Raw genomic sequence first — 21,061 nt, 5'->3', positions numbered from 1 at the left:
CATAAATTTAAAAAATGCTGTGTCAGTTATTCAAAATCACAACTGAATGAAGGTTCTAACAAACCTTTAGCAAAAGTTTCTAAATAAAAGTTTGGTACAATTATTAGACAACCTCATTAAAAAATAAAAGCATCAACTGCCAAAACGGGGAAGGAATTTCTGAAAAACAAAATGGTGACTATAGTCACAAATTTACATTTATATTACATATAGTCTTATTCTACACAGACTAATATATTCCCTTTCACTGCTTTATCTCCTCAACAGAAAAGATTTTCAAATACCTGGATGATGAAACGACCTCCTCTGAAAAATAAAAGCTAATGATAGAGAATAATTTCCTATTGTTTTCTTAATCATGATATCTGCTTCTAGAAAGGAGGCATTCTCCTAAGGAAATCTTCAGTTGCCAAAAACCTAATAATAAGCAAGGACTGCAATTTCTAAATATATCACAGGCTGTGATATACACCACTTAATGCACACCTTGCTTTTTGTTTTCAACTACAGAACTGACAAGGTAAAAAAAAAATAGAAGAAAAAGAAAAAACCCCACCAAAACCTCACCAACCCAATCCAAACCAGAACACTTGTTTACAGTTCTAAGATACTTTGCTGAAACAAGCATGGTCAGGAACACAATCTGAAAAGCATTAAGTAGACTCTCAGTTCAACAATAAACGTTTCTTAATTGAGAGATACAGACTTTGAGAAAGAGATTTACCACATAGTATGTACTTTCCAAATGCACCCTCAAAAACTCATTCTCTTCTCCACATAGCATTCGGTCATCACTGTGCTCATTCTCACCATCTAGAGTCTGCTTTTGCATCCCATCTGTATCTTTGTTCTGCATGCTTAACTTAAACTGCTAACTCTTCAGAGCAAGAACCCTTTTTTCCTCCCAGTTTTGTAAAGTAAAACTACCCACATCAGGCACTGTAATTAGTGTTCATTAACAATGTTTTGCAATATCACTAGAATGGTCACTCAAGATACAAAGCTTGTTTATGTTTGAATCAAAGCCACAAGAGTCTTGATTTTCAGGTAATTACTATTAAGCTTAGTAGGGCTCTGCGTTATTCAGCAGTAATAAGAGCAGCTACAGTAAATACCTCTAACATAAATATCCATCAAAATGGCTATGTCCTTTTCTGCCCAGCAAGTGCTGCAAAAAGGCACACAACAACTGATCCTGCCTATTCTTTTTGCTCAAATAAAAATCTTTGATTTCCCCTGAAAGTTTAAATACATGTTACTCTAACCTGTGATTGCTTTAGAAGCTGAAAGCTAAGTATCTCACACTGCAGGACCCAAATGCAGATAATGCTACGCTGGGCAACGAAATCAGTAGAAAGCTGGAACTAGTTCTGAGAGCGCTGTGATGTCCGCGCTGTGATGTCCAGCAGTGAAGTTCCACATGGAGACATTACATTAGGTCCTGAAAGCAGTATAGCCACATTCTTCCAGCACAATGTTGAGCAGACATGACTACATTACTCCCGCAAGCAGACCCAGATGAGCAATACTACCATATACAGCTCTGCATCCTGTCTCAGTGCACAAGTAGGCATCCTGCAACTACTGTTGCAGCCTAGAACTAATTCCTTCAGCTTAAACAAGGTATTTTATCATAGCATAACCTTGAAACAAATGAGCCAATTGAAGGTGACTAGTTCATTATGCAGATAAGAAGGCATGCTAAAATATCTCTGCTCCTGCTTCAGGGTTGCTTCTCGACTTGTTCACTCGCATAAGTTAAGTAAGGAACAGCAACCAGGCTGCCGCTTTTAAACAGGTTTGTGTACTCTGTAAGATGCCAGCAGTGTCTTTTCAGGAGAAAATAGCGTGACTAGTATAATGTAGCCTATATTAATCAGCATAAGATGACAGATAGGATCTATTCCTTAAAGTACTAAAAAGCCCAGCTTCTTGATACTTTTTCTTTTTACAAACTCACATAAAACAAGCTCAATGACTCTGAGCAAACTAATTTCCATAACTGGCTAACAAGAGACATTTCTTTTATAAAAATTTATTTGCAGTCTTCTCCATATTGTGTTAATCAGAGACAGGACAGTGACTGAAGAAATATAAAAAATCCAAAATATAAAATGGATGAACTACTGTTTTGTTTGCTCTGTTATGCTTCAGATTCAGGTACAGAAATAGATATATTAGTTATGAAGGGGAGGCAAGACCTGAAGGCTTTACCCTCAATCTACTAGAACTGTTTATATAAAGGGGTCATCTCCCACATCAAGGGACATGACTGGGAACATACAACCACACCAACCCCCGATCCCAGTCTAGAACGACATCTCAACTGAGACTTCTGCATAGCCTTATAGTATATAATATGGGTTAGAAACCTATTTTATAACAGGTATTACAATGGTCTCTCAGAACTTTGATCTATTCTACTCATTAAGCTATCTTGCTTGTTAATAATGCATATTCATGTAACTGCAAACTGCTAGGGAACAATAAACAATTTCCAGTCATTCTGGAAAAAAGGAATGAACATATTTACATACACTTGATACACAGTTTCAAAACACTAGCTATATTAAAACAATTTTCTGCACAACTTCCCAATCATGTAACGCATGAAAAAGGAAAGAGGCCCTAAATAGCACATCTAGTTTTACAAATTAAGAATATATACTGGATTTTATATGTATCTGCTGTCTACAGAGTATCAATGACACATGACATAAGTTTAAAAGGATGAGGTAAGAGAATGAAAATAGAACTCATTAGTGAGAAAACACTCTTGAAAATTCTCTTCTGCAAGTATATAAAACTACTCTCTGTAAAAACATGCATTCTAGCATGTACTTTCTACATGGAAGTATTCGGATTAGTTAATATAAACAAGTTTATTTGTTGACATCAAAGTGATTAAAGGTTCCTTTAAAGCTAAAAGGTAAATTGAATCTTAACTATATCAATTTAATAATACATGCTATTGTATTTGGTACTCTGTAAAACAACTTTTAGTAAGTAGTAAATATAATCCACAAAAATTCTGGGAGACTCAGAACTCGTATCAGAAAGGAAACCTTTTGAAGTTTTATTAAATTTGCTAATTATGCTAGAAATTTGCAATTTAATAATACCTTCTTATTTCTGAGGTAGGCTTTCTTGGCTGAAATACGTCCACGCCTTGCTTCCAGCTGGCGGATTTTTTGCTGTAACTTTTGCAGCTCCTCTTTTTGCAAGTGTATAGATGTTGCCGTATCCTCTTTTTCAAGCATGGCTTCCATACTTTCGTAAGTGTCATAATATACCACCTCATCTCTCTTCTCTGTTTTAAAAATGTCAGCAATGAAAAAGTCAAATCAATAGTTTGTATTTGATTAACATTTTGTTCTGTTCAACAACAACCCCCCCACTGAGTTGCAAGATTTAATGTAGAAGAATGCTATAGCCCTTTCAGAGGACTATCAAAAAGCAAAAGGTCAGAGGAAAAGCACTGAACAGCAAAGCACTGTAGGGCTTTAAAGTTTAAATGAAGAACAGAAGTCAGTACCAACGAAGCACAGCCTAGTATTCAGGTAAGCTCAGAGCATTAAAGAACAAATGCAACTGTAAATGTACGCTTGTGTCTGTAGCCCATCTTGATCACAATGTCCACGCATGTCTTTGGGTGTCTTAAGGGACCCACAATGTGCAGTAATATCCTCTGGTCTTCACTACGAAGTTCAGGATACACACACTTTCTGAAATCTTTGACATGAGATTCTTCTGCCACAACCTACTATTAATTTCATGAAAGGGGAATCAGACAACAAAACACCAAATATCCTCTCTTAGGAGGTTTCTGACCTCCCAGTCACTGCTTCTGCTCAGAGGCAGCAGAGGGCGGTTAACTTCAAGGCAATCCTTCAAAGCATTACAGGCCTGAAAAGGAGGTCATTACTAATAGTTTTATCAACACTCCTTATTTCACTGGCATACCAAGTATGATATTTTTGTAATACACCAAGAGGGATATGCATTACTACTGGCTGAAACAGGCAGATACAGTTGCCATGACTGTCAAGCGTCTACTCTGCAGCACCACCAAACCTTCTCATTTCAACTTCATTAACTACTTTCAGCAAGACCATAACCTCCTCCTCCTACTGCTACTAGATTGTTTGGGGAGAGGAGCAGGGTTTTCTTCAGTACACTGTCCATTTTAAAAGCCATTGTCACTTCATGTTATTTGTGTACAGTCTCTGCTGCAACCAAAATTCTGATTGTCATGCTAATTTCAGCTCAGCAGAAGACATGGCAGGACCAGAAAAGAAAGCACAGCACTATACTAACCTTAAAATAAAAACTGGTAAAATCAGACCTACTAGATTCTTTTCTTTAGTGCTCAGTTAAAAAACCCCAACACATAAAGTTTCATTCATACGTAAAACTGCCAAGTCACTAGAACCCACTTTGAGACATCAGTGAGTAAAAATAAGACTCATGGCTAACAACAATTATATTTTGCCATGCACTTATAAAATGGGAGAATTTACATGTAAATGTTGTTTTAGAACACTTTCATGCAGAGTTAAAGACAGAAATTTACAAGTGAAACCCCAATAGCTCAGCTGCAAACCAGTCAAATCTACCAGTTCTAAAACATAATGTTAAATTATGTTTTACTGTTTGAAAAAAAAAAAACCAACCTTGACAACTCTATTGCAACCTCCATCAAACATTCCAAGAGTTTCCTACAAACAGCTTTTAAGCTTTTGAAATGTCTATAAATTTGGTAAGTGCTTAAGCTTATGACTCAACCACTTAAAATAAAACCATGAGAATTATTCCTCTTTAGATACGATCCACACCATTCGCACTCATTCAACCCACCCTCCAAACAAAGCAGGAACCTACTATGACATCCTCTGTTGACAGCAATGCATCCACCACAAAACCATCTTACAAGGATATACAAATAGCTGTATGGATAGGATAAGACCCTTTAAAATTCTAACCTAATAAATTCACGTTTTGTGACTTTCAGTGCAGGTATTTGGTTAATGACAGTAAAAAACTACTACTGTTGTTTATAATATGACAATCTATTATCATTTGATACTTTTCAGATCCAATGTGCTGAATTTGCAAAAGAAAATGTTTTTCTTCTAGATTACAACCAACTGGCAGTCAAATCAAATCACGCTCTCAAAAAATTCTGTTGGGACTTCATTAGCAGTACTGCTGAGGTCCCTCAAATCAAAACAGAATCCAAAACTCTGAAATATCTCTACAGAGCCAATACAGTCAGAGTAAAGAATAGCAACAGCCTCTACAAGTCACTAATACGCATGTATTTCAAATCATACAGATGTGCACTATTAAAAGGCTATTACTTTACTGACTGTAAGTACACTTTAAAAAGGAAGCATAACGGAAGATGCAACAGACCATTCTTTTCTCTTTGACTGCATAGGAAACAACACATATTAAAAGACCACTATGTGTTTTAGATGCTTTCATTCAGATTAGGTGCTGAACAGTCTTGAAGGTATGTAGCCACTTCAGTGTCATATTCTTCACATTATTGTACTATCCCCTCCACCTAAGTAAAGTCCAAAAAGGTAATTTTATCCTTTGAACCAAATTCCCACACATTTAAGAACTGTATTTTTAACTTTCTGTCCTATGGGATATTAACTGAGACTTGTTAAAAAACAGTAATTCCTTCTAACACAGACAGCTGTCTTTAATTGAAAAAAGACACTTTTGAATTTTGTATTAAAGAATACTCTACAAATTTAAAACGGCAAAAGAAGCCAGAACAGTGAACTGTTTTGTTGCCCTGGGGGAAGGAGAGGGTTGGTTGTTTAGCTGACTGGTGGTTTTGTTTTATTTTGGGTCAGGTTGTGGGGTTGGGGTTTTTTGGGGGATTTCTGAAGAAAACATTAGTGACAAGTTGTAATGACCTACGATGTTTTTATAGCAGACTTAACCTCTGAGGGCCCCTAGGTTTTACTATCACTACATCAAAGAGAAAGGATTTTGATACACAATCCTTCTCAGCCTCCCATTCAAGGGATTTCCTTTAGTCTGCAGGTAAGCAAACCATACCGTGCCTTTAGTACCAAAATTAAATGTCTGATTTCTCAAGTACAAAAACTATCTATCTCTAAAGCACTAACTAGCTCTCCACAGAGGCACCCAGTCAAAGCTGCCACATTTCTTTAAGTCATTTACAGAGTTTTCAATCCTCATCTTCCATACATGCAGTTACAGTTGTTGCCATCAGAAGCCTAAAAAGAGGAGATTCACGTAACAGTGAGAAGAATCTGTGATACCTATGTTTTCTCTTTTTCCAGAGGCAACTCACAATACAATCCAGCTTCAACTCTCTCTTAAGTGACTTTTCTATCCATAATGAAATTTGCTATGCAAGCCCTATGCACTAAACAATAAAACAAAGCTTGTGTGAATAAAAACATTAACTATAGAAAGGTCCAAAGGAAAGAACTGGATTCCAAAACACTGTATGATTTACCTTACGATTTCCATAGTTTGTAAGTACACAAGGTATAGTAGGTTCTGGAAACATAAGGTTTGCATCACTGCTCTAAATCAGTGAGATGGCAATACAACAAGCTTCAAAGTTTAGCTGAAGTGCTCTTGATTTGCAGGAATACCTTTTGAAAACCAATCACTTCAAAGAAATGAATAATACCAATGCAAATTTTTAATGAGACAAGTCCAGTAATTAAGACATTTGCTCCTCCCTGAATTTAGTTTTCCAAAAGTTACATAGTATCTTATACGCTTATTCCCAAACACAGGCAAGGAGAACCAGAGCAAAACTTCTGTATGTGTATGTATATGCCTTATGAACAGGTGTAAATTTTAATTTAACAGTACTTAGGTTAGAAGATCCACCTCTTTACATGGTGAAGAATCTGTTCTCATTTCATTCCCACAGGCTTTACGAGACTCTTAAGAAGAGAATTATCTTTTACAGATTACGTCTTAATTAAAATGCATAAAGCACCTGACATCAGTCTTCTGATGCTTTCAAGTTGTGCTGTCAGCAGCAGCTCTTCACATTTCAAGATCTCAAACTGCACTTCATATAATTGAAGCTGTAGATCATAATAATCAGCTTCTAACTGGTCCAAATGGGCTATGGCTTCTGTACCACCTTTCAGGCTCTGCATCTAAATGGAAAGAGAAAAAAAAAACCAAACACATGGCTCCAGGATAATGAGGAGAACAAACCCACAGACTTTACGATTACAGCTAGATAGAGTCTGGTACACTAAGTGTAACATGTTAAAATTGAACACATCAAGAGGAGTAGACAGGTTTTGATCAGCCACACACTTGCTCACATCTTTAATATGTGACATTTTTTCTATATGGCAATAAAATAATCCATGGCATCGGATTACTCTTCGTGACTTTCAAAGTGTCAAGTCATATAGTATACAGTGTGAAACATCCCTACCACTCTTTTACTCTATTTGATTCTCTGAAGATACATAATCAAATTAGTATTTTCTCATCTTCAGTCCAAAAAGTCTAAAAGCTGTTTTGCTAACGGCATCTAGAAAACTGCAGTTTAAACTGTCATTAAAGCTGAACTGAGGGGAAAAAGTGAAAGGTGGTGGAAACAGGGATAATTACATGCACTGATCCTCTTGTAATGACAACTTTCTAAAGAGTTTCTGGAGTACTTCACAGGAGAAAAAAAGATCTAGATTAAAGTATTTATATATATTTTTGCGCTTATTTGTGTTATATGTTTGGCATAGAAAAGTGACACAAAACACAACCAAAGTGAACTCAAATCATCCTCTTTCATTCAGCCACACAAGATTTAATTGCTCAATACAGTATTCAGACTGTATTTAAGAAATACTGACAGGCAAGGGAATCTTATGCGCTGTCTCACTTTGGAGGGAATTCAAAGCCATGAAGCTCTACAACCTGCATGCAGGAGAGTTAGGGCCACATCCAAGTTCTCTACCTGCTCAAAAAAATGTATCTCTGATAGTTTCTCCCAGATAATCAATGAAAGTAATTCTGAATTTTACTGAAGATTTGTGATCTATCTACCTTACTATTCTGATGAAATGTGGTCCAGTTTCTGTATTACAGACATTCAATCATTAAAAAGGGATGCCTACCAAGCAAAAATACAGGACCTAGCAAACTATACATTTTAGAAAATATTTGCTAGTATGTTTTTACATTATGGTGGTTTCTTCAAGGTGTAAAACTTAATCTGCAATTAATAGCCAGAAATGGGTTTCCCCAATTTCATTTATCATACATGTTTAAATATAACTATACTAAAACAGAAAGGTATCTATAGTGAATTAAACCAAAGATCCATCTTACTCAATATCCTGTCTCGGACAAAGGTTAACCACAAATATCCAGGAAGACAAAACATAGTAGGCAGTGCAGTGATACCTCCCTAAAATGTTTCACCAGCCTCTAGCACAACTTGGAGCACAGCTTAAGCCACAGCACTGCCTTTTATACAAAATAGACTTACCAGATTTTACTTCATAAATTTGTCCTATCTCTGTTTTTATAGCATGTATGCTTTTAGCACCTGCATCATTTTCCATTCACAGGGATTTCACAGCTCAGTTAAACACTAAGGAAACAGTTCTGTATATTACGCTTCTTTCCATATAAGACTGACAGGCAGAAGACCTGTGAATCAATTCTTGTAACGTCTATTTTAAAATTTTTTTCTATTATATTGTATATTTACTGAATGCATTCTTTGTATATCAACTATTAGCCTGAAAGGCTCAATAAGTCCATAAGTGAGTATCATTAACCTTACAATCAGTAATATATAATTTATATGTTTCAGTCCAGTGTGACAACACAATGTCTTGTTATGCCATTCTATTACTCTGCTTCCATATTAAGTTACTAATTGTGACCAGAACAGTGAATGACATAATGATGGCATATTTGGAGTGAATTAGAGGCTAGTTTTCAAGACAAAAGGACTGATTCTCTTGAACCTTCCAGGTTTTCCTTATAAAAGGGATAATGTTAATTGGTCAGGCAGGGTATCCTGGGTTTTGGCATTTTCAAAGGATTTTCTCATTGTAAAAAAAATATACCATAGCAACAAAATGTGGTGGGGTTTTTTTGGTTTGTTTTTTTGGTTGTCGTGTGTCATATGTGTCCCGTCCCCCCCCACCCCTTTAAGACAATGTCATTCAAACTTCTACCGTAAGTAAGAACTTTTGCTTTGTCAGAGAACTGAGAAATGCACTCGAACTTACATATTTTTTTTCTTTAAAAAAAGATGTTCCCAAATTTAAGTCCACAGACTTTGTATAAAGACTGCATAGAGACATAAATGGGCCATCTTCAAAAGTATCAGCTAATCAAGTTATAGCAGCTCAGTATTTCATTCAGCTGCAGTGGTGTCTGCCTGATAAAGGACCTGTCTGACAACCAAATCTTAGCCCTACAACCATACATTACAGATGCTGCCAGCTACCTGGTCTGTTTTAGGGGTACAACACCACTATATTCAGTTTCCAGGTGCAACAGCAATGGGAAATTAATATTGTCGTATGGCTCTCAGGCAGACATCCTAGCTACATAACAGCCCCTCATGAAAAAGAAAAATGGGGACCTTTAATTTCAACGATTTATGTTAAAACTTTATGTGAGATACTATATATGTGTGATAATTCAAAACAATATCATCACTCTTGGGAAAATTTCAGCATTTTTTGTTAAAAATCGGAGTGGTTCCATTCTTAATGTTATAAATTGCCATCTAATCTGTACTAGTAATTTGCTGCATCTTTGGTAGGTCTCAGGCTGATCAACGTGGTGAAAGAAACATGAAGAACTTTAAAGTGAGAATGTTAGAGGAAAGAAACATTTTGCAGTTGGTCAAAGAGCTAGAATTGAGGAGATCCAAGTTCAATTTCCTGCTATGCCACAACCTCCTGCATTAACTGAAGCAAATAATTTAATCCCTCTGGCCCTAACTCAATTAACAGTGTTTACAGTCTTTGTTGTCTCATTCATACTAAGTGAACTTAAGCAGGAACTTAGGTTTCTAAATAGTTCTAGGGCAGAAATATACATCTGTAAACCCACACACTGGTAATAAAGATATAACGGGTTAAAACAGAAAGCCTCTGACAAGAACAATGAACAGACATACTAAATGGATAGATGACAAAATTAATAGAAAAATAGCCAAACATGGAATACAGAAGTGAGGGCCATCAAATCCAGCTTTCCACCACCATGGAATGCTTTCAAACAAATCTAAAATCAACTGCTTTCATAAACTGAGTTCTTAAAATAATTTCCATGTTGTTATTGTTGTTCTTATTCTGCTTTTGTAAAAACAAAAACAAAACAAAAAGCTTCCACAAAACTCTGTGTTTGTTACTCCTATTGGAAGTCTGTTCCAGATACTCCCTCCTAACTGCCAGAAAACTTGTTCCATATTTCCAATGTATTCATAATCAGATATCATTTGTTCTTGCGCCAGTACTGAACAGCAACACGCACTGCTCTTGACTAATATTTATTCCCATTAGTATTTTTCATAGAATCATGGAATAGTTTGGGTTGGAAGGGATCTTTAAAGGACATCTAGTCCAACCCCCTGCAATGAGCAGGGACATCTTCAACTAGACCAGGTTGCTCAGAGCCCCATCCAACCTGTCCTTGAATGTTTCCAGGGATGGGGCATCCACCACCTCTCTGGGCAACCTGTTCCAGTGCTTCACCACCCTCAGCATAAAAAATTCCTTCCTTATATCTCGTCTGAATCTACTCTCTTTTAGTTTAAAACCATTACCCCTTGTCCTATCGCAACAGGCCCTGCAGTTGGGCGACTAAGCCCAACTCCCCTATTTTTGTGGAGAGCAATTTTGCATCATCTCAGCCTTCATTTTATTTGTCAAAACAACTTCAACTCTTCTTGTAAAATAGACTCGCTGTTCCTGGCATCATTGTGGTAGCCCTCCCTGCAACCACTCCAGTTAGAACTAATCCTTCTTGGGTGATTAGAAATGCGTGGAAGATAAGTGTAGAAGAAATCTTACAAGTCTCTATGCAGTGACACTAACACTTTTCCCATTGCTGGAAATACCTGATTTGACAGACTGGAGAGCACCTGCTGCTGTACCACCCTATTGCACTGGTGGCTCAGCTGCGTTGCTACCAGGTTATAAGACCATGGTCGTTCTCATCTGCTGTCATTTAAAAAGTAATTAACCTGCAGTTCACGGTACAAATTTGTATTACTTTTCCCTAGCAATACATATTAATAGCTATTATTAAATTTCTATTATCCAGCCTTTTAAGTAACCTGTTACTGTTCAACTAGAATACAAAGTCATGTTTCAATCCACCCCATGTAAGTCCTTAATGTTCTCTAGTTCAAGTATTCATTTTAATTCATCGCTATTGCTGCCTGAGAAATCTCAGAAGAAGGGACTAAAATACAGAAAAAAACTCAGGTCTTTAAGTGTGAATATGGAAGCTCATCCTCAAAACCAACAGAAAATCATTTTAAAGAATTTCTAAATTATTTTAAGGGAAACACGGAGCACTCTGACCACTGATAAAAGGCAGGCTCTCACTCATACCTAGCAACTTACGAACAGAAGTATTCCTCCGACCAATTAAGTGTCAGGAATCAACTATAGTCAGGCCATGATACCACAGGATACACATAATAAGAAAATAAGGTTAAGATGAACACTCACAAATAGTATCCTGGGCAATCAGAAAAATTTCAGACACTAAAAGAAACATATTTTCCTCGTGAAAAGGGTGTACCACTGTTTTTATAAACTTGTTTCTTTTCCAAGACTAAATGTTCAAAAATTCATAGACAACCTGCTGAAGACCGTGTCCTCATAAACAGTCAGATCTGGTCTTTGCTCTGAATTGTCATTATTTCTGTCTTAGTCCTCAACTCAAACCCTCCTAAATTAGCTTCTCAAGCACTTTAATCTTTTTAAAGGAATATCCTGTTTTTATCTTCTATGCCTAGAAAACAGTAGCTAAATGGTTTGCCAGAGAAAGTATTTCAGTTCTGATTTTCTAACACTGCAGCGAGACCGTTTTAAGTGACCATAAATACTTGATCTTTTTCTTTCTCTCAGCAAATGAGAACTAAATGTCAGTGATGCACAAAATCCTTCAAACAAAAAAAGTCTCTTCAAATGCTTGGTTTTGTCCTTTTTAATACTCTTTAAAATAGATTACCCAGTCATTCTCCGGGGGGAAAAAAGTATAAAAATAAATTATGTTCCAATAATGGTATTTCAAAAGAACTTATGTGGCTTTTTGATAACTATTAAGTCCAAAGTAGGTTATCATTGTTAATGAGTAATTTTCTAATAATGTCTCACTGCATTATTAAAAGCCTAACTATGACTGCAAGTTTTGTCTATAGAATGCACCCTGTTACTTCACCTGGGGTGCTTAAAGCTTTCTGCTTTCTATTTTCTTTAAACACAATGACCACTTAAAATGGTTTTTATTTCTAAGTCTTTTTGAACTTTTGATTGAACCAGAGAATATTACGCAAATATTTCATGTAAGATTAAAGAAAAAACATAAAATCATCATTTTTACTACCAATTTTAGTTTGCCAATTTGAACACTGAAAGTGAAGAAAGCAGAAGCATTCCTAATCTGTTATTAAAAATAATAATTCAAATATGTTTAAAAAAATCTTCAAAGATTTTCCAATTTTAGCTTCTTACTTAGCCTTTCCAAAAAGCTGTCACAGAAATAAAGTTTAAAAAAGATACAATGAAAGCTACCAAGGTGAAACATACTTTTCTGAAAAATATTATGTTGCATCTGTACCAAAATCACTGTCCATTTCTCACAGAAAGAAGATGAATTTTCCAGAAATAGCTATTCATGCCATCTTGAATAGAATCCTTAAATAAAATTCGTATTTTTGCTGATGCATCCAACTCAGGCAAAAGTAAAATGACAGTCTTGAAATGCAAGATATTCTTAAATACTCAAAGTCATTGGAAGCAAATATATCTTTGATTCAGGCTCAATGTACAGTAAAGAAAGTACTCTTAAAACTATGAAACGATGAAAAACATTAGCAAAAGAAAAAGCAGTACTTTGTTGGAATATGATTTTGTTTATGAAAATATCACAGAAGATTTATCATGTAAATTAAAAATTGGTTTTGAAGTGCATCTTTAGAACTGAACTCTACACTTCTAAAAGGAAAAAAGAGAAGACTAGTTACTGAATCCTATATACGCAAGATGGGACTTGTTGGAATTTAAGTCTCCAGTCACTCACTTCCATTTGTCCAAACTATTTAAGATACTTAGAGAATTACAAAGGATTCTCACTCTGTTTTAATGTTTGTTTACTGTCATGAGGACAAGACTTGGCAACCAGTCCACGAAAGCAGACTCTGGTCTACCTCAAAAGGAAAATTTTCATCATTCCCCTCAAACAAAATTCAGAACAACAGATGGAACTTAAGAGGTACAAATCAGGAAAATAAAAAAATGCAATATGTAATTTGTGTAGAGTTATTCTTTCAATTTTTTCAAAAACACAGATAATCATAGGGCTAACGTTTTCAGCTGTCAAATAAAAAAAAATTATAACCAACCTAATCACCAACTAGGTGATTTTCAGATCATGATAACTTGGAAAATGTAGTAGCTTTCTAGATTTTTACAGTATCAACACATTTTAGGAAACAAAAAAGTGCTCGATTAATACGAAATGAAAACTACAGAAACAAGGACATTTTTACTGTCCCTCTTAAAAATCAATGACCAGGGTCGGTTTAGATTTGGAGAAGAGGGAATTAAGTGCAAGAGAAACAAGTATATTATTTCCCATGTGTCTCCTTTTCCTACTCAGTGAGAGCAAATTTATGTATCTAAGCACAGCAGGAAGGTCTTCACTACTTAAGCCTAAAGGAGAAAATGTATCACATTTTCATTTTTTTTGTTGTTGTTGGTTTTTGTTACTGTCATCTCTTGCAAATACACCAGCTAATATAATCACCAAATATTTTCTTTATGGTAAGACTGCAACCCTTATTCTCCAATATGGGATTCCCAGTCACGTTTGTCACACCCAACTTTGCATATTTAGGGCTATTACATTCTCAAAGCAGAAAAAGATGTTTCAGAACAGAAGTTGGTCCTCATATCTCCCCATCACCATGTTTTGACCCAGAGCTCTCTATACCTTGTAATACACCATCCCGAAGCACCATGCCCATGCATACCCATCAGATGTTCCTCATTTCTCTGGCCCCAAAAGCCCTAGACTCTCAGTTCAGTGCCCTTCACCCCCCAGTATACTGCAACGAACCTCTCCTTTTCCTGTGCAGTCCCTAATGCTTTGGCACATCAAAACAATCAATCAGTCATTTACCAGACTGAGATCTCATTCAACAAAAATTCAGGGAAGGTCTCCACTGGGAGAAAAATAAGATGTGCTATGGAAAAGACAATGCATGGCTGCCCTAAATATGCGAACGTATTAAATATAGTGTTTCCAATTAGTACTGCTAGATTCTCTCATCAACTCTCAGCAAAGGATGGCAGCAGCCTGATAAACTCAGGTTTCCAGACAACTCTTGGCTTTCTAAATATAAAGGCCGTTGAAATAGAGCAAACTTTTTATTTTCGTGCTCTGGGTCTTGCATGTACTCTCTCTCCTTGCAGATCAAGCTGTCTTCTACAGAAGCTGCTAAAATAGGCACATAGTCTATCATGCTTAAAAACCTACCAATCTATACAGTGCTAAAGTCGTGAGTTCTCTGGATAACCTTTTCATAACAGAGCCACCAGTTTAGTCAAATTTTGCTGAAACATTTGAAAAGTGCTCTAAAAACAAACATTCTATCCAATCAGTTGCAAATTAACATTGCTATGCCAGAAAGTTCTTAGCACTGAATATCCATATGATAGCAAATTTTAAAAGAGGATTTGTAGCATTTTTGCTTTTGAGGTGGTGTCATAAAACCCAGTAAATGCGTTTTTTTTCTGCTAAGACATTTAAACACAGTTTAATGCATGCACTCTTTCCTCAGGAAAGCTGTAGCTAGCACAACCGCCTCTGGAAGACTGCCTTAATAATTAGGGTAAACAGAGACAAAGAGTGCAGTACAACAGGCTAGTCATCTGTATTTTTACTGATGTTCAGACACCTTCCATGTGGAATGTTAGAACTATTCCAAAAAGGTGGTCATGCCTCTGAGAGCTAAAGTGTGGAGATTACATCACAGCAGATTTCTGTCCTATCCTTTCTCTTCATGTTATTCATCTCAGTGGATAGCTGTAAACATTAACAGTAAAAACTGTCTTCCTGGTTGACTAACCAGGAAAAGGTGAACAGAAAACTTAAGTAAGTGGCACAAACCCCACCACACCTATGTTGCAACTCCATTTGTCTAACATGGTAGAGTGTAGTAAAAGTTTAAATACAAACTTTTGTTATTAAAAGCAGAAAAATAATGACTTTCAAGTCTGGGGTTTTTTGGGTTTGTTTGGGTTTTTTTAAGTACATCAACAATCCTTAACATTTGGGGTTTTTCTGCATGTTTTATTTTTCTATTTATTGGTATGAAAAATTACCTCCTCTTTCAGTGCATGTTTCTTCTGCTCCAAACAGATTTCTTTAGCACGCATCAACTGCAGTGTCTCCTTAGAAACCGCATACTGAAGCTTTTCCATACGTTCCACTGCTGCTGCCCATGCTGCCTTACCAAATTTTTTCTGGTCTGCTCGCATTCGATCGTACACAGCTACAGAAGGGAAGAAAACGCACACAGCTTACCAGTCTACTCTTCAGATCACTAGTGATTCTACTGCAGAGACAATGCACACATTTGTATCCAAAAGCGTATGAAGTTCTCTTAGCAGGAAGCAGTCATTCTACGGAGTACTAACCTTCAAATCCAGGATGTCAATACTCTTAGGATTCATGTAAATATGCAATTAGCTCTCTGTTGATCATTTTATCATTATAATTCCAATTTTTGTTATCCACAGAGGGATCATTCTGAATACACAGTACCTGAACACTTGAACCACTGGTTCAGAATTCTTGGCTTAATAAACATATCTCATTAATGCTCCCATGTGGTTTTAAACTGCATCCCAAATTTTCCCTACTTCTAAAAGCCCCAATTATCAGCTACTAAAGTCTCCAGTTTCCCTTGATAATTTCTATAGTGCAGTCATAAATTTAAACAAATCTGCAGAGTGAAAAAAAATTACAAATTTAAAACAAAAATTTCAGCTTGACCTCAACTGCAATTGTGTAAGAACACTGAATTAAAGTAACATCTATCTTTTAACTCAAAATGCAGGTTGCTTCACAAAATTAATTCAAATTAACTGAACAAATTATAATCTGATCTTAATATGGAGCGATGAATGAGAGTCTTTTCAGGAAGACTTCAGAGTAGCAGGAATCCCTTGCCTGATTCAGATTTCGTATTCTTGAGCCCCAGACATCTAGGCTGACACACATAAGGTTGTCACCATTTTTAATATATAGAACAACCACATGATACTGTACACTTAGCTTTGCAAAGCAAAAGCCACGAAAGCCACACAATCAAAGGGATAGCATTCAGTCCCCAGCTGCTAGAAGATATTACATGCTGTTGTTAGGTAATAAAAAATACCTTTATGTTTTCATGTGTTTTTCCTCTGCCATCTGTAAGTATTTTGGTATGTAAGACCACCCTGTGATCAGCAGGAGGCCAAAAAAACCCAAAACATAACAAAACAGGCAAGCAACCTGTACACCAAAGGTCTATGGTTGTAAACGGTCTCCAGGCATTTCATTTCCCAGTGTTTTTCCCCACAATCCTGACTGCTGTACATAAAAAAAGCATGTAAACAAAACAGAAAGAAAGTAACTGTAAATATACGTTCTTTATCAACTAATGGGGTATTTTATTTGCTGCCTTTGTCATACTAGAAAAGGAACCAAACTGATTAAATACATTTAGAATTTGCTCTAATTAAATTCATTCCAACATGCTTGAACTGGTTTAGTCACTTTTTCAAAATAAGGTGGAGTTTCATGTTATACTTAACTTTGGTTGTCACCGAAAGGAATAATTTTGCAGTGACTGCTTCTCTTGAGGCAGATCTAGCAGTCATGCAGGGAGATGACAGGACACCTACCCATCAAAAAAGATTTTCTCCCAGGGGTAGAGCTTATTTATCTGGTTGCACAATCACTATTACTAAGGCAAAGAAACACGAACCTGCAGTCAGGCAGGGAAGACAGTGGGACATAAACTGTCAGTGGTAGCCCACAGTCAAATTAAAAGAGGTGACATGAAACCACATCCTCAGTTGTGTTTGCCCTAATAAACTGATTATTTAAGTTAAAATGGTACAAGGATGAGAGCACAGATGTACATGGCAAGTCATATGACCTGGTTTTACTGCATCAACTCTTTACTAAAACTGCTGCATTCTTCAAGCATAGAAATGTCAAGATTATATCCGTGAAGATTTCCGAACAACAGAGCAGCTTTCACCAAGTAGTTAAACCGAGCTGTTGCTTAATATTTAGAGCCATGAAAAAAATTACTGAAAGGCAGGGGAGACAGGAAAAGGAAATAAATTGAAAGGTAATAAACACTTACTATGGTGGTCTGCCATATCCAGTACAGAAGACAGAATCCATCAGGGACTCTATGCTCCCTAAATCCTTTGCAGATGTACAGTGCAGCTAATACAATCACACTGAGAAAGTCGTTATGAAACCTTTATCTAAAATTCCTATTCTGCTCACTTCTGATGATGTTCTGAAAAGGCTTATGGGTGAAAGATTCGAATAGACACAGAAGAAAAAACAAGTGGGAATGACAACTGCGTTCTCCTCATGGAGGATTGATGGGGGGGAAAAAAAAAAATCACAGTACAATACAGAACATGGTAAACATTAAATAAATTTTAAAAGATCTTTTATTTGACAGATAGTAGAAAATAACTACCTTTCTGTGTTTTAGCTGTTATTTCAAAGTATTTAACTGTAAGATCTTGAATAGACAGCACAGCCATGTGGGCTTTTCTCTGCCAATCGGCATCTTCTTTTTGAAGACTCTCAATCCTTCTGGGGCCTAGGTAGTCATTCTCTATCGAGATCTGAAAATAAATCAGTCCATAATTAACAATACAATTAATTGTTGCTTTTTTGCCAACAGCAACCAGTTTCAGGGTGGCTAAGAAATTAAAACAAAAAGGAGAGAAAACTACCAGCAGATCACCATGCCTTCTATTCTAACATTTTCTCAAACTCACTTTTTGTTCTGGAAGTTCCTCATTTGGACTAAAAGTTCTGGAGAAAGTGTGGTCTAACAGAAAAACCTCTCATCTCACAACTAGATCACATAGCCAAATCTACAGTTTCTTTTCTAGTAATCACTTTCTCAAAAAAAAAAATTCCAGCTATTCTTCCTAAAAAAACTATATTCTCTTTGAGAAGAATCCAAACCTCATGGTAAAATTGGCTAAGATAATTTTTTTTTCCTGATAATGAAACTTGCTTTTGAAGACTTTCATGTTTTCCAAGCTTTACTTCAGATAATGCTTTGAAACTAAGACGATTATGACAGCTTTCACAAAAGTGGTTGTTGGAAAGCACGCAAGAGGAAGAAACAGCAGAAACCATTAACTTCAACACATCATGTAAACACCTATTTCCATCAGCTATTGCTTCAGAGTAACAGAACACAAAAGAACACATTTCTACACCGTATGCGTATGTTTCTGAAGGAAAACAAATCAGTTATTCAGAGGAAACAAACTGAAAGGAGGTCCCTAATCTACCCTGTGAGCAAGTGAGAATGAATCAGAAAGGCAAGACTCTCCTACTGGAAACATTCTTCTCTGGAAAAGTTCACAGATTGTCGTTGAGTTTTGAAGACAGTAAAGTAAGTTTATTGTGAGAAGATGAGAAACAAGCCCGCAACTACAGGATTCTGTTAAGTTTTATATAGTATACATCTCCTAAATAAAGAAATAGTCCTCAAGGATATTTACTACTTGCCAGGTTCTTTCTGAAGACAGCTGGGACAAGAATGGACAAGACTGACAGAAATAGACTTAGGCCAGGTCACATTATAGCTTAGGCAGGGATCTGTCACGTCTCTCCAACTCCCTTCGTTATCCTTCTCCTAGACAGACTTGTAATAGGCAGAAAAGGAGAAACGCATGAGATGTAACAACAGCAAGTTGATTGATTAAGAACGAAAAAAAGTAAGTTGAGGGAGCACTACAGATGGCAGAGGCAATATACAAAAAGGAAACCGCTTCATACATAAAGGAGAGTTTCAGCTCTAACACTCAGCTACCTTCCTTCGACACATTCCAGGAGGCCAACCAACCAGTTGCAACCACAGACTGCTGGATATATTAGCAATAATGCATGCATTTCAGCTTCATCATCCATTCAGGGACTTCTCAAAGTTAGTCTTACAGGTTTTAATTTAACTATGCTCCCAGCTGGTAACACAAATCCAGCACTATTTCCCAAAATATGTTGTAACTCCATACGTACAGCCCCAAATATATTAAGTGAAAGCACTCAGCTGTAAAAAGGGCTTTACAGTTTTACTGGTTTTATCCTAACGAATCCTGACATGGACTTTAATGTTAATACACGCAAACTAACTTAGATTGGATGGTCTAGATTCCTTAAAATAACTGGACCCTGGGACTAGTAATACAAACTACAGGGGTTTTGATTATCTTAATCAAGACATAGGAGAACAACATACTCAATTCAATAAAGACTGTAAAGGAAGTAACAAACTAAAAAGCAAACAAGATGTTAGGACATACAGAAAGAAGACTAAACAATAATGTCATTATACTGCAAAGTGCAGTGGTGAATGTTTTTTCCAGAACTATGGAGAATGCTGAAAAATTAAGAAGTATTCAGAAGAGAAAAATCATAGAAGATTAAGGTTATGGCAAGAGTAAGAGGAATGACTGCGATTATTCAACTGTTTTTTTCCCCAGACACATAACAGTGTATATAAAGGAGCATCAAAACCACTAAGTTGAAGTATTTTGTATTGGCAATTGACAGAATTAAGGCTAAATTGTGCATCCTAAGTTATGCCTTCCTTATTTATCCACGTGTATATCATAAAACCTTCATTTACATTTCAGCTTCATTGACTGAGCTCCAGGCTTAAAAAAAAAATTCACCTTCAAAAAGAAAGCTTTATTTAAAAGAAAAAAAACTTTTTTAGTAAGACATATTCTACTAGTTATTTGAAAACTTTGTTTAAGCAAGTGAGCTCAAGTATTAAAGCAAATGGGCTTGAGTGTTTCCAAATATTCTAGATTCCTTTTGTGGATGAAAAGGATTGGATGGATTTTTAAATCTTCAGTTAAAAAAAGCTCAATATATCCAATAGACAAAATATTAAGCACGTCCCTCAAGAATTCATCAAAATATGATTGAAAATTTTTATATACAGATACACCAAAAAAAGGAAAATAAGGACACAAGTATTAGACACGAAGAAATCAGATTAAACACATACAAATACCCATGAATAGGGATACTGAAAATAACTGTAACAACCGCACATGAAGTCCTACAAGATCCACTATAAAGTCAATGAATATCATGGAAGCTTACAAAAATTGTTTTCTCAGAGCACTACTGAAAAAAATCTTCTAGATTTCAATCTATTTAGAGATTTAGGTAAGCATGGACTTGAAAAATTCACACTCTCATGATCAAGTTTTTCTGTCTTTGAAGACCTTAAGCCCCCTTTCCTTGCCCTCATAGCCTGCATAACGTTACACCAAAGTCTCTTCCTTCTTTCTTTCTCCTTCCCTATCTCCAACACTGCAAAAGAAAAAATCATACATCTCCAGTTTTCACCCTCCTTTACTCTAATCATAGAATCATTAATGTTGGAAAAGACCTCTAAGATCATCGAGTCCAACCGTTGACCTAACACCACCATGCCCACTAAACCATGTCCGTAAGCGCCACATCTACACATTTTTTAAATACTTCCAGGGATGGTGAC

General features: G+C 36.2%; 1 protein-coding gene across 1 annotated transcript in view; it reads right to left on the bottom strand.

Moving 5' to 3' along the window:
- Window positions 1-21,061, bottom strand: part of JMY (junction mediating and regulatory protein, p53 cofactor) — a gene marked incomplete at its 5' end in the record, with an annotated part of 64,717 nt that overhangs the window by 12,187 nt on the left and 31,469 nt on the right. Inside the window, 4 exons of the mRNA XM_009280303.2 lie at window positions 3,123-3,310; window positions 7,004-7,169; window positions 15,615-15,784; window positions 18,002-18,152. Coding sequence (XP_009278578.2) covers window positions 3,123-3,310; window positions 7,004-7,169; window positions 15,615-15,784; window positions 18,002-18,152 — 675 coding nt within the window. The remainder of the gene's footprint in view (window positions 1-3,122; window positions 3,311-7,003; window positions 7,170-15,614; window positions 15,785-18,001; window positions 18,153-21,061) is intronic.

The sequence above is a fragment of the Aptenodytes forsteri genome, unplaced genomic scaffold (genome assembly GCF_000699145.1).
Source record: "Aptenodytes forsteri isolate BGI_AS27 unplaced genomic scaffold, ASM69914v1 Scaffold387, whole genome shotgun sequence".
NCBI classification, from domain to species: Eukaryota; Metazoa; Chordata; class Aves; order Sphenisciformes; family Spheniscidae; genus Aptenodytes; species Aptenodytes forsteri.
The sequence above is the reverse complement of the archived record's forward strand: the minus strand, read 5'-3'. Positions and strand labels throughout refer to the sequence as shown.